Consider the following 14,150-nt stretch of genomic DNA (forward strand, 5'->3'; position numbering starts at 1 on the left):
AAAAAGTAGAAAATAAATTATGGCTCGCCCCAAAAAACGTGGGTCGGGCTGTACATTCACCATCAAACTTCCAAAATTCGTGTGTTGTGTGCTTTTTGCTTTAATCATAAATCTGCCTTTTTTTAAGTATTTTATTTTCTCTTTCACATATGTGTACCAAGTTTCAAAGTTTCCATCTGTAAATAGCCAAGGTAAAATTTTGGCCAGACACTCCCCTTAATTTACAGAATAATTCAAATTGGCATTAGCTGTCATGCATTAATGTTGTTAACTGTGTCATTTTTATCAATAGAAATGTAATATTTTATGTAAGTATTAATTATATAAAATTATGCAAGGAGTGACATTTGGATCTGATAAGAACATGGATTGTCCAATGTGTTTAATCAAAATTTGTATGAGAAGTTGATCAGTAAGACGTGTTTTTACTAACTCTATAGAAATTTTTAATTGAATAGTTTTGTTTATCGCGATTTGGCTGCTCATATAACTGAAAGTGACTACTATTCTCTCAGGCTTTCTGACATGACCACTAGCTGAACACAATCAATGTCCAAACAAACATGCAAAAACAAAGTTAAATGTTTGCAAGTTTGTCATGAGGTTGATTTTAAAAACCTAATTTTTAGCATGGATTTTCAATGTTCTAATTTACGCTTTTTTGAAATTCATAACTTTAAATTCATAACTCTACTACAACGCATCATACATTATCAGGGTTGGCGATTTTTTTGATTTTTTTAAAAAAATCAAAAAAATCTAAAATCAATGATTTTTTTTTTATTTTTTCATGATTTTTTTTATATTTATTTGATTTTTTTGATTTTTTCAACTTTTTTGTCTTTTTGATGTGTTATTTTTTATGTTGCAATTAGCCTACTAACAATAACAGTATACGGACTGTCTCTTATACACATCTAGATGTGTATAAGAGACAGGTGTGAGCTGTATCAGAATACGACACAGCTCGGAACGAGCTTAATTAAAAAATNGCAACTGCTGCTTACAGAGTTGCAACTGCTGCTTGTAGGTACCGGTACAGCCTTACGGGTAATGAAGACTTTTGGCCATTACTGGTGAAATTGTAGCTCTCTGGGCATGGTTAAATTTATCCATGCTACGGGTGAAATTATCCATGGCCATGGCCACGGGTAAAATTTTCCCACATGCACAAGTGATTTTTGCTCTTCCACGTATGGCTTCTGCCTGATATTCCAGTCTGGTGATGAGGACTGTTCTTGTATACCCACCAGTCCCTTATTACCCTGTTTGATGGTATACTTTTTGATATGCAATTAGCAATTTCTGAACATTTATAACCAGTAACATTCAATTCCTGTTAGATCCAAACTATAAAATTTAGCAGAAACTACCCACGTATCAAGACATAAAATGTCTATTATCTTCTCACTATTTCTGCAGTGATAAATAAAAAAAATTCTATTTTTACCAGCCACTTTCAGAAATCACCCATGAAGATATGGACCAATATTTTTAAAAGGTAATTTAGAAAAATTCTGCCCAATATTCCAGCTTGACACTAGATGAATTATCTAATACTGGTTAACTAATTATCAAGGGGAGCATCTGGCCAAAATTCTATCTCAGCTATTTACAGACGGAGCACTTTGAAACTTGGTACACATTTGTAAAACCCAAAAAATAGACAGCTAATATTCATGTCAGTAACTCAGTACTCACTGCAGTGAGTGACAGAGAACACATTTTCTCATTGACAAAAACATGAAGTCACGGACAGATGGATGGACATGGCGAGCACAATACAGCAATCCCTTGATTAGCATGGTTTTGAATACAACGGTTTTGATTAATGCAGAAAAAAAATGTGTGACCTACCCTTAATCTAAGCAGTGCCAGTTTTGATTAGCATGATTTTTTTAACAACGCATCATTTTCCCGCCTCTAGCCAGAGGTGTTGCGTTTGTAACAAAAGTGTTACTTTTTGCTGTATTAGATCTTATGTTGATACTTTTGTAACGACTTTTGGAAAAATTTGCCAAATGTTGTTATTCTATGAATTTCAGCCAATAATTCTTTAAATAAGGTCCCGTTCCGTAGGCACTTGTGCTGACTACAGAGTCGGTTTAACCGCGCCTTGTCTCGTTCATAACTCGAATGGTTGAGTTCGGCAACGTTTGCCGGTAAGTGCGCCATGCCGGTGCTCTAGTTACTCGTTAGCCTTCAACTCAATTACTCACTGCAATTGAAAAAACTAAAGAAATCATAAGAGAAGTAGACCCAAATGAAGAAAGAAGCATGAATGTTTGCCGTGGCCTAGATAGGCAAGTGAATTGCTATCGCACAATTATGCAGGAGAGAAAGAAATCTTATACTACTGTGCAATTGAAATTGGATTCGTTTTTCAGTAAAAAATAAATGTTGATTCATTCGCATCTCTTTTATTGATTTCCCCTATTATTTAGAAAAAAATATGATGAATTTTAGTGGGAAAAAAAATTATTATGTAACTGCTATTTTTGAGGATTCATTATAATTATTCCCATATATTCTTGAGTTTGATTAGCGCGGTTTTGCTTAACACGGTAAAACTCGGGGATTTATTAACCGTGTTAATCAAGGGATTGCTGTAGTGCAATTTTTCCATAAATGAGAAAATGTGCTAAAAATGGGGTACTGTAGAAATCTATCTTCTCCTAGGATTTTCAAGCTACAACATTGAGACATATATCATTCGATGCATAAAGACCATATCTAAAAATCTGTGCAGGCGCTTTTTGATATTTTCATTTTTGTAGGCATGGGCGTATTTTTCTTAAATTTTTAAATTTTACCCCCCGGCCACCCCTCCTTTTTGCAAAATAAAATCCAAACTATAACAAAATTAGAAAAATGTCTGCACAATTCTCTAGATCATTTCTTTGCAAATCAAATGGTTTACGTATCTCTCATTGCTGCAACTTAACAACTCCAGGAAGAGTAGGAGATAGGTTTGCAATGACATTAAGTGTGAATGTTCAGTAGAACGTAACAAAGCCCCAATGTTCCGCAACATGCTTTAAAAAGCATTCAAGGTGCAAGGATGCCAGGCTAGGCTTTACTTGAGCTCAAATTCAGTCACAGATGGAGAGAAAGACATCTTCTGCATGAGCACCTTCCCACATGACAGCTATCGGGTAACTGAAGTGCAGCGTCCACAGACGTCAGCATAGTGGAATTCTATGAAGAGATGTCCTTATGGCAGTCCACCGCCGTGCGGCGGTCTTACCCTTTGCAAGGCCCCATGCCCTTGGCCCTTGGGCCCCTCTTGCAAGTTGCAATGGTCTAAACTCAACGGTTCAACCCCATGGTCTCATCACAACTCCCTCTAGAAATATGTGGAGTTTTGAAATTGATATAAAAAATCAATAAATATTTGAACTGGGAAATTCCTTAGTTACTTATGTTGGTTCCAGAATGATATCAATAACGTAAAAAATGACAATGACATCGGTTAAGCATCAGCCATGTTGCCAGCTCTACTCAGTCCTTTTACTTTTACCTCGTTACTCATGATGTTAGCGCTTCGATGTTCAAATGTTGACACTACTGTCAAGTGTATATATCACAATCAAAATTATTTCACAATCAGAAATATGTTATAATATCACAATCAAAAATATTATTCACAAATAACCATCGATTGCAATGCCAAACTGTTTCCATCTTCACTGCTGTGGCTTTGTTTACATATGGCTAGCTGGGCAGGCCTTCGGTGACGTCACACAACACAAGAACACGTGGTACATTGACTGTGACATCAAATAGCGCAATATTTTGCTGCACCACAAATAAATGTAAATAATTAGTAATGGAAAATATGTTGCTGGAACATTTTGAGAGACTGTGCCTAAGCAGAATACTATATTATTATAGTAAACATACAAAACAATAAAGTAGTTCCTTTGATTGCCACTGCTGGTGCTGGCATCTGAATGCGGGTGTCCCACCTTTGTTTAGAATTCAAACAATTCAATATCTAACTGCACCACAAGTTACCTAATACATTTGAATAATTAGTAATGGAAAATATGTTGCTGGAACACTTTGAGACAGGACCTAAACAGAATACGATATTATTATATTATTAGTCATACTAAACAATAAAGTAGTTCATTTGAAGCTTTGGTCAGAGATTGAAGCTTTGGTTAGAGATTGAAGCTTTGGTGAGATATTGAAGCTTTGGTGAGATATTGAAGCTTTTGTGAGATATTGAAGCTTGAGTTAGAGATTGAAGCTTTGGTCAGAGATTGAAGCTTTGGTCAGATATTGAAGCTTTGGTCATAGATTGAAGCTTGAGTCAGAGAGTGAAGCTCTGGTCAGGGATTGAAGCTCTGGTCAGCAATTGAAGCCTCGGTCAGAGATTAAAGCTTTGGTCAGAGATTAAAGCTTTGGTTAGTGATTGAAGCTTTGGTCAGAGATTAAAGCTTTAGTCAGAGATTGAAGTATACACAAAGATTGAAATCTAGTCAGAGATTGAAGTCTCAGTCTGAGATTGAAGTCTCAGTCTGAGATTGAAGTTTCAGTCTGAAATGGAAGTCTCAGTCTGAGATTGAAGTCTCAGTCTGAGATTGAAGTCTCAGTCTGAGATTGAAGTCTCAGTCTGAGATTGAAGTCTCAGTCTGAGATTGAAGTTTCAGTCTGTGATTGAAGTCTCAGCCTGAGATAGAAGTCTGTCAGAGATTGAAGTCTCAGTCAGAGTTAGAAGTCTCAGTCAGAGATAGAAGTCTCAGTCAGTGATGGAAGTCTCAGTCATATATTGAAGTCTCAGTCAGAGATTGAAGTATACACAGAGATTGATATCTAGTCAGAGATTGAAGTCTCAGTCTGAGATTGAAGTCTCAGTCAGAGATTGAAGTCTCAGTCAGAGATTGAAGTCTCAGTCAGAGATAGGAGTCTCAGTCAGAGATAGAAGTCTCAGTCAGAGATTGGAGTCTCAATCAGAGATTGGAGTCTCAGTTAGAGAGTGGAGTCTCAGTTAGAGAGTGGATTCTCAGTCAGAGATTGAAGTCTCAGTCAGAGATTGAAGTCTCAGTCAGAGATTGAAGTCTCAGTCAGAGAGTAGTGTGCTTCAATGGTAGCATTAACATACAACAGCAGATGACATCTTTTGTTGTGGTTTTTATGTTAAGGAAGTAGAGTCTTGGAGAACTTAGAGTTTTCAGAGATCATTGTGTCATCAGAGATTGTTGTATCATCAAGAACTGTTGTCGGGATTGTGGTTTGTCATCAAGGATTGTGTTGTGTCATCAAGGATTGTGTTGTGTCATCAAAAATTGTGTTGTGTCATCAAGGATTGTGTTGTCATCAAGGATTGTGTTGTGTCATCAAATTGTGTCATCAAGGATTGTGTTGTGTCATCAAAGATTGTGTTGTGTCATCAAATATTGTGTTGTGTCATCAAGGATTGTGTTGTGTCATCAAAGATTGTGTTGTGTCATCAAGGATTGTGTTGTCATCAAGGATTGTGTTGTCATCAAGGATTGTGTTGTGTCATCAAAGATTGTGTTGTGTCATCAAGGATAGTGTGGTGTCATCAAGGATAGTGTGGTGTCATCAAAGATTGTGTTGTGTCATCAAGGATTGTGTTGTGTCATCAAGGATTGTGTTGTGTCATCAAAGATTGTCTTGTGTCATCAAGGATTGTGTTGTGTCATCAAGGATTGTGTTGCATCTTTAAAGATTATGTTGTTTAATCAAAGATTGAGGTTTGTCATCAAAGATTGTGTTATGCATCAAAGATTATGTTGTTTAATCAAAGATAGAGTCTTGTCATCAAAGATTATAGTTGTTGCATCAAATATTGGCTGTCCCGATTTACCCCGCCCATACCTTATTACCCTGTTTGACAGTATTGTTGTAGCATAGTGTGGCTCAGTTATCAGAATCTCCCACTCTTGGCACTAGGAATGACATGTGGTTGACAACCAAACCATGTTGGTTTATGCCCACATTGTAAAACTTTATGCTGCATGGTAACAGAAAAATGATGGCTGCTAGATTTAGTTTCTCAGCTTTTAGTTCACAAATTAATTTTGTTGCTTTGAAGCCCAATATTGGTATAATGTCACCTTTTTCTCCAGAATTATCTGTACCATACTTCTTGCAATTGAAGTAAGCATTTGTTACCAGTTGTTTTTTAGCTATTTTCTGGAATTAATGCTAGCATACTTTTTACTATGATAAAACGACTTGTGATTTTTTTTACAGAATGACAGGCAAGAGTAAGCTTGAGAATGGCACAAGCAGCCCCTCTAAGGTGGATGCTCGGGCATTTGAGAAGAAGTTCTGCTCCCTGCGGGACACAGCGGAAGATATTCAGAACATATCCCGGTGGTGCATCCATGCCAAGGCAAATCACAGCTCCTTGGTACATGCTTGGCTCAAGGCTCTCAAGAAAGGTATGGAGGCATTCAAATTTCTTTCCCAAGTTTATTGCTGTTTTAATGAAACTCTGATCTCTTGGACTTAACATGTGTTTTTACATTAACTTTTTTCACTGTGTGCTTCCTGCATTAAAATTTATGTTGGAGACCTTATTGTACTATAAATTCTTTCAGCCAATTATTTTCTAGCATAAAACAAGGTTTAATAGACAAATCATATTTTAATTATGTAAATCACAGAGCAGTATAGTTTCTTTACTATGAGGTGCTTGTAATTTATTGTGTATGAGGGACAGGAGTTAATATAATTAAGTTCTTGGTTGCAATACATAGAATTCCAGCACTTTTCTCTGAAGAAGTATTAACCTTTAATAGCCAAACCTCAACTACAAGTCAAGTTCGTATAATCAATAAGAAGTCAGTTGTTTTGTTGGACCACAAGCTTTCATGAATAGCCTTTCAGTCCTAGCAGGTCATTGTGCAAAAATTTCTTCTCAAACTTTTGATAATTAAGTCATGATGAAACCTTCTCCAAAATTGTTATGGTATATGGCATGAGTGCCTCACGATTAGAAATGCTAGTTTCATAAGTGTTATTAACATGTTCATTCAGCACCACAGTGTTAATTGCTGCTGGTAATGTTGTCATTATCTCTGAGGATCTGGCCACATTGATGTAAGCATCATTTTTTGTAATTTTTATCCAAATTTATGTAGCTCATCTCATGCTCTTACTTTGCTTCAAATATGAAATATTAAGAATCTTTCTGGAAAGGCATGGATATTTATTACTGTGTTTCTGGGGTTTAGATTGCTTTAAATATATTTTAATTCAATATTTTATTTCCATTTTTACTGAAACATTAAATTTTGAACAGAATTTCCTGTTTGGTAAACTTTTACAACTTTTACAATGTATTCAGTTCTTTGAAATGCATGACCAATGTAGGTGAAGATAATTCCTAGAGAACACAATGCAACAATAAATGAATTAGTTTAGTTAAAATGGCAATTGAGCATAATGTACATTCTAGAAATTTGCTGCCTAGTACGGTATACTGTTTCTATTACTAATTTCCATGGAGCTTTAAACAAACTGGCTTTTCTACCTTTTATTCATGTGTTTTTTGCTACATAAGTTTTTCATCTTTATATCAAATAAGGTACCTTAGCAAAGTGAAATTGGATTACTTGCAATAAGAAACAAAACAATAATTCTAGACTTTGCCTCAGAAATCAAATGGTGTTTTGCCATGATTGGTAGGACATGTAATTTTTTTCAAATGTGGTAGAATTTGTTTTGTGATTTGAAATATTCTTACTGTAAAATTTCAAAATCTTCTTGACTGTGTGGGAAGATACTTTTCAATATGTGTTCAAGTACTCTGCAGCAGTAGACCAGTTACCTACAACAGTTGCTCAAACAATTACCTTTTATTGTACTGCCAAGACAAAGCACTAAAAATCAGATATTTAGGTCATTCTGAACTTTTTATCTAATTGAATGCTTTATTTTTTTTTTTTCATTTTCAGCCAAAGTAAGTCACAGGTTAACACTGTTCTACGTCTCCAATGAAATTGTACAGAATGCCAAGCGCAAGAAGATCATGGCTCTTGTGAAGGAATTCTTCTCTGCCATCAAGGAAGGCACTCCACTCGTCAGGTCAAATCCCACTTTAGCACCTGGGAAACTTCTATACATGGAATACTTAGGGACACATAAATAAAAATCCTGAGCTAGTTTGCCTCTATTATTAAGCTCTGTATACCTAGTTAATCAATGATTCTCTTGTGAATTTGTAAAAAAAATTTTCATTTTATGTTCATGTCTGATTGAAATTAATGAATTGTATTCTTGCAAATATATCATTATTCTTGTTCTGGTTAGAGAAAGTTTTAGTAACAAGATGGATCAATTTACTACATCAGGTCAGCCGATGATTTTGTTCTATCATTGCACATCTCATTTGTGCAGAGATGACAAGATACGTCCGAAAATCGTTCGTATCTTCAGCATCTGGGAGGAGCGAGGTGTCTATGACCAGAAGATGATTGCAGAGTTGACGGCAGCACTAAAGTCTACGGAAGCAGCTCCTTCCTCAGACTCTGATGTTGCTTTTGCCAACTTCCAGGTGACCCAAGAAAGCTGTATTAATGTTATGTATAAGCAGGGCGTTATGCACTGCCAGTTGTGCTACGGCGGGGGTTATACACAGCCTCCCCTTAAAAGGCAGTAAGTTATGTAGTACCACTTCTTCTGAGGTATGATTTATTCTCAACCACTTTGTGTTTGTAGCTCTTACTCTACCATAACCATGGTTTGGTTGCAGCCACATCAGCTGGTGGAGTCGCTGCGGACGGTGCTGGCGCTGGAGAGCACATCAGACTCGCTGCTGGGCGACCTCAACTCTCAGAACTGACATTCACCCTTTTCGCATTCACCCTTTTCGCATTCACCCTTTTCACATTCACCCTTTTCACATTTACCCTTTTCACATTCACCCTTTTCACATTCACCCTTTTTGCATTCACCATTTTCATATTCACTCTTTTCACATTCACCATTTTCGCATTCACTATTTTCTCATACACCCTTTTTACATTCATTCTTTTCACATTCATCCTTCTCACATTCACTCTGTAACATTTACGCCTCTGACATTTGCTCTTTTCACATTTATAATTTTGTCATTCTCTCTTCTGACATTCTGCCATATAACTTCCATTCATCTGACATTCACACTTCAGACATTCAGCTTCCATTGGGTTTAGTGAATGATAAATGTATTCTGTATGGTTTGTATTGAGCGTTATATTGGGTTTCGTGAACAGGTTATCCTGGCGTTGCGTGGAACTGATAATTCTGTAATTTCAAAATCCCTGATATCCCGAATACCGTGTATAATGAATGACTGACGCTAGAAAGATACGTTCAAACCTCAATTTTACGCAGAACCTAGAGCACCCACTGGAATCTCGTCTGAAGAAATGAAAAATATGAATTTCTGGCTTTTAAATTGATATTTGTGTAAAATTTCCAATTCAAAAATCAAATTTCAATTTTTGATCCAACAAAATTTTTGCAATGCCTTGCTATTTCCCACTAAGAAAAAATTCTCATATTCCGACACAATACGTATCAAGGATACGGGCCTCAACAGCCTCTATGTAGAGTTAACACGACGCCAGGCTGCAAGCACACAAACTTTGAGGCTTCAAGTATGAATAGAAATGTTACAATATACATCGGTATATTGTAATATCAATGGAAGTATTGTGATGCTTATCAAAATTTTGAGCGAAAACATATACCTATACCACTAATCAAAGGATTAATCTCCATGAACGTCTCATATTTCCATCAACTTCCATACTATGACAAAGTTTGTTTGGGTGAACCAAGGCCCGTAATGGGCTCCTCGCAGCAACGTAGGTGATGTCCTTTTACATTACCTTTAACCTATTACTTGCTGCAGTTGCACACGTAGTTTCTTGTTAAGTTGTTCTCCACCACACAGAGCTGATGCAATTAGTTTTAATGTAATAAACGGCCAGCTTTATTGTTACGATCCTCACCTGCTCCCTACTGAGGGAAATCGCGATGTGGGCTTCTTCAGAAACGTTCGGAGGCATTCAGTTTTTGTACATTTAACTTCGCGCCGCCGTTCATGCATTCACGCGAAATTGCCAAACTCATTTCTAAACGCATCGTGAATGCCTCATATTGCACATTGTGGAGAGCTAACTGGAAAGAAACAAATTATTTCATAAATGTTTTTCCATTGACCAATTTAATTTATCGCAAGAACTAAATAAATAATTTAGTTTTGCATGTAACGAGTTATTTATGTATTTTTATGATATAGTTTGCTCTCCATTGTCATGTCAATGGATTTTAAATTTTATTACCACGTGCTTGGTACAAATAGCATTGAGGACGTTTAATATAACAGCAGACAAAGAGCAGACGCAAGTGCCTATACACTATTATAAGAGCAGACAAATAGCAGACACAAGTATAGACTATTATAAGAGCAGACACATGTATAGTACATTATTATAGGAGCAGACAAAGAGCAGACACAAGTGTATACTATACTAAGAGCAGACAAAGCACTAACCCAGTTCGTTCGTACAGAACGTAACCCACATGTAAAGTATAAAAAAATATAATTCAGTACTCACTGCAGTGAGTGACAGAGAGCGCATTTTCTCGTCGACGAAAACGTGAAGTCACGGACGGACGGACAGACAGACGGACATGGCGAGCACAATAGTGCATTTTTTCCATAAATGAGAAAATGCACTAAAAAGTATCATAAGGTATCATGCCTCACTTGTCATGACCACAGTATCTACAGGCGCTTGACTTGTTATGCAGTTTTGTACCTGTAATCTTGAGGTAGAAAACATTTTCACTCTTTTCTTGCATGTAAAACACCCGCCTAAAGAGGCATTACATTCGATTGACATTTTGTTTTTATTTTTTAACTCGTCTTACGGTTGATTACATTTCAATGTGCTTGAGCGAATTGAATGGAACTTCGAAAATCGACTAACTGAATATACCTAGTGTTATAAAATACGGGTCAAACAAACTAATTTCCTTACAATAAGCAACTTAGAAGAATAATTTGAAGTAGAATGAATAAGGTAGGAAAATTTAGGGAAGAACGTGCGCCCAGATGAAACGTGAGTCGAAATTAAGAGGGATTCAAGTGTTGGCAGTTTAGAGTTTGGTGATGCTCGAGCTAGGACAATCATAATCATCACCACGCCACACTATTGCATGCTTCTTCTGCCTCTACCGCCTGACATGAGTAACCGGAGCCTTATTGTCACGCGCCTACTTCCCAAAAAGGATACGTCCTAGTGAGCGCAAAATGACTTGCAGTGATGGTTGCCGCCACGTACGACAACTTAGAAAATGTTCTCTGTTGCGTACTAACGTCCTCAGGTTGCTACACTCAATAGTTTACGTATAATTCAAGTTGAAAGTTACTTTAAAATGTTCTCTGTTGCGTACTAACGTCCTCAGGTTGCTACACTCAATAGTTTACGTATAATTCAAGTTGAAAGTTATGTTCCCGGAGAGTGACATACGGCGGTAGAGGGTTGAGAAGGCTTTGTGCACGAGAGGGACCTCCGTCTGCGAGCTCAGGAGTTATGGTCATCGAAAAATCATTTTAATTTATTCGATTTCTCATCTATTTGTATGTGTGCATGCCAGGGGATCTTAACAATATCATATGAGAGGGTTGACATGGAATGTTTGCTGATCCCTTATATTTACAGATAATTTGTAGCTGCATTATTTATTATCATTTCAAGTTCATTTGTTTAACTAGACTGTTTGATGGCCAACGATTTGATAATAATTAACATCTTATTTCAATAAAATGAATTACATTGTGTTCTACGCCGTAAGTTTGGGCGCCGTAGTATAATTCCAATGTTTCCAAACTTTTATCATACTTGTGTGCTGAAAGATTCAACACATCGAACTTCCTACCGACTGTTATACAGAACTATATTGTTCACACTTGTCCTGCTGGATTATTTTGATACAAATAGTCGGGGAGTGAGACTCTCGTGCCCCTGATAATGCGTCCCTGGACAGGCCTACAAGAGCTTCGGTGGGCGCGTCAAGTCGCTGCAGGTGAAGCTGCTGGAGAAGCTCAAGCGTCTGCCTGAAGAGGAAGGGTCGCCGCTCCTTGAGCCGCCGTCGCCGTCCACTGTGCCTTCCCCGCTGCCATCCCCTGAACTGTCGTCCCCGCACTCCGACGACGACCTCAACGCCACCCGCGACACAAGTGAGTCAATGAATCTTGTTTTCAATACTTCATTAACTTATAGGACAAAAATTTCGTGACGATGACATTTTTTCAGCGTTTAATGTAGCAGCAAAATATAAAGGAAAATATCCTATCAACTCATTTATTTCTGCGAATTTGATTTAATTTTCTCTAGTTCGGATTAAGAACATTTTTCAGTTCAGTGACCTATTGTTTCTCGTTTTTCCGTTTTTCCGTGGTCTTGAATAATTGTTAGAGGAAATGTTACAGTTCATTTAGTTTCATGACCTGGTATCTCTTTCATTGTTCTAAAATACTAACACTAAGAACTCATTCACTTGTGATACTTTGAGTTGAGTGTAAATTTCACATCCTGCCCCCAGGTTCAGACTGCATCTCGTCGCGCCCCACGGACCTGGACACCAGGCTTGCGGCGCTTGGCGCCTCCCACCTCACCATGCTCAACAACGCGGACATAAGCAGCTCTGTGCTGGACGGCTCATCTCCCACACGAGACCTCTCTCCTCTCCCCGCTTCCCAATCTCCTTACGAAGACCCTGCCGACTCCCACGCCAAATACCCCAGCGATCCTTCTGCAACTGAAAAGGATCGCATCTCCGATTCTCTTGAGTTCATTCCTCCAAGCTCAGGATATTCTTTTTCAAACTCGTACAGCTTCCACGAGTCTGAAATAAATTCTATAAATGAGCTACCTGCTTTCCCGCCCCCGTCAGCAGGAGCTGGTGGCACGAGCAGCATCGCCTACAGCAGCACCTCCACCATCGAGATAGACCTCACTGGCATCGACGTTCTTCGCTCAAACTCCACCCCAGAAAAATACGAGCAAACCAGCCGCTCCTATGATTATTATAGCTCGGCTAAAGGCTCCTCTGCGGATAAATCCAGCAACAGTTCTTATGACGAGTACTCGAGCCGCGGTAAAGAGTACGCAGCATCAGATCGCCGGAGCAGCGTAAACGAGTATGCAAGTAATGAGAAAGTTTACTCTGACCATGCCAGTGATTACACGAGTTCATCCAAAGGATATCCTGGCAACAGTTCGAGCCACTCGTTGCGACCTAGTGACTCGTCCAGCAAGGATTATTCGAGCAGCACCACTTCTCGCGACTATTCAAGCAGCAGCAAGGAACACGGGAGTAGCTCAAAGGACTACAGCCGTGAGTACAGTCGAAGTTACAGCAGCAGAGAGTACAGTCGTGAGCGCAGTAAAGAACGTCACCGCCACAGCAGCAGCAGCAGCGCGCTGCGAGGCAGCACCAGCGGGGCCATGCGGGAGCGAAGCAGTAGCACCAGCGAGAAGGATCATGCTGTAGGCCGCGATCACTCCTCCAGCAGCTCCAAGCCCCATTCGTCTGCTGCTCGGGATTATGGCTCGAGGAATCACACCTCTAGCAGCTCCAAGGACCACACGTCCAGCACTTCTAAAGACTACACATCAAGCAGCTCCAAGGACCACTCATCAAGCAGCACAAGAGAACACAGTTCAAGGGACTACATTGCAAGCAGCTCGCGGGACCACACGTCCAGCAGTTCGCGACTCTCCAGCTGCTTCATTTGCCTAGAAAATTTGACATCTCATTGACGTGACATGATTATACAGCTAGTCACGTGAAATGATTTTCATGCTAATAATGGAAACAATCAGTTATGTTATAAACGTTCGGTGTTTTCAAGATATTGACGTTCAAACGTTCAGTTTTGTTCTGATTTTAGGAATGTTACAAAGTTGAATACTGTCGCTAATGAACCACTTCTTCTCTTCTTAATTCATTTCGGACTATCAAAGTTCTTGTGTTCGTTGATTTAAGAAAAATTAAGAAGATTACATCGTGAAATTATCCTCACCAATAATTTTGCTTTTGTAGCAGGACTACAGGCCCATGAGCGCTGCTGAGCTCCTGGACGCCTTTGGTAAGGAGCTCCGCGAGCA

At 38.5% G+C, this 14,150-nt stretch overlaps 1 protein-coding gene across 1 annotated transcript in view; it reads left to right on the top strand.

The window, feature by feature from the left end:
• The window catches only part of LOC108672732 (UPF0400 protein C337.03-like), a 17,350-nt gene extending 3,548 nt beyond the window's left edge, over positions 1-13,802 (top strand). The window contains exons 2-7 of the mRNA XM_018160453.2: positions 6,229-6,419; positions 7,938-8,067; positions 8,380-8,536; positions 8,735-8,821; positions 12,010-12,217; positions 12,583-13,802. Coding sequence (XP_018015942.2) covers positions 6,229-6,419; positions 7,938-8,067; positions 8,380-8,536; positions 8,735-8,821; positions 12,010-12,217; positions 12,583-13,802 — 1,993 coding nt within the window. The remainder of the gene's footprint in view (positions 1-6,228; positions 6,420-7,937; positions 8,068-8,379; positions 8,537-8,734; positions 8,822-12,009; positions 12,218-12,582) is intronic.
• The last annotated feature ends 348 nt before the right edge of the window (positions 13,803-14,150 follow it).

The sequence above is a fragment of the Hyalella azteca genome, unplaced genomic scaffold (genome assembly GCF_000764305.2).
Source record: "Hyalella azteca isolate HAZT.00-mixed unplaced genomic scaffold, Hazt_2.0.2 contig8594, whole genome shotgun sequence".
Classification (NCBI taxonomy): Eukaryota; Metazoa; Arthropoda; class Malacostraca; order Amphipoda; family Hyalellidae; genus Hyalella; species Hyalella azteca.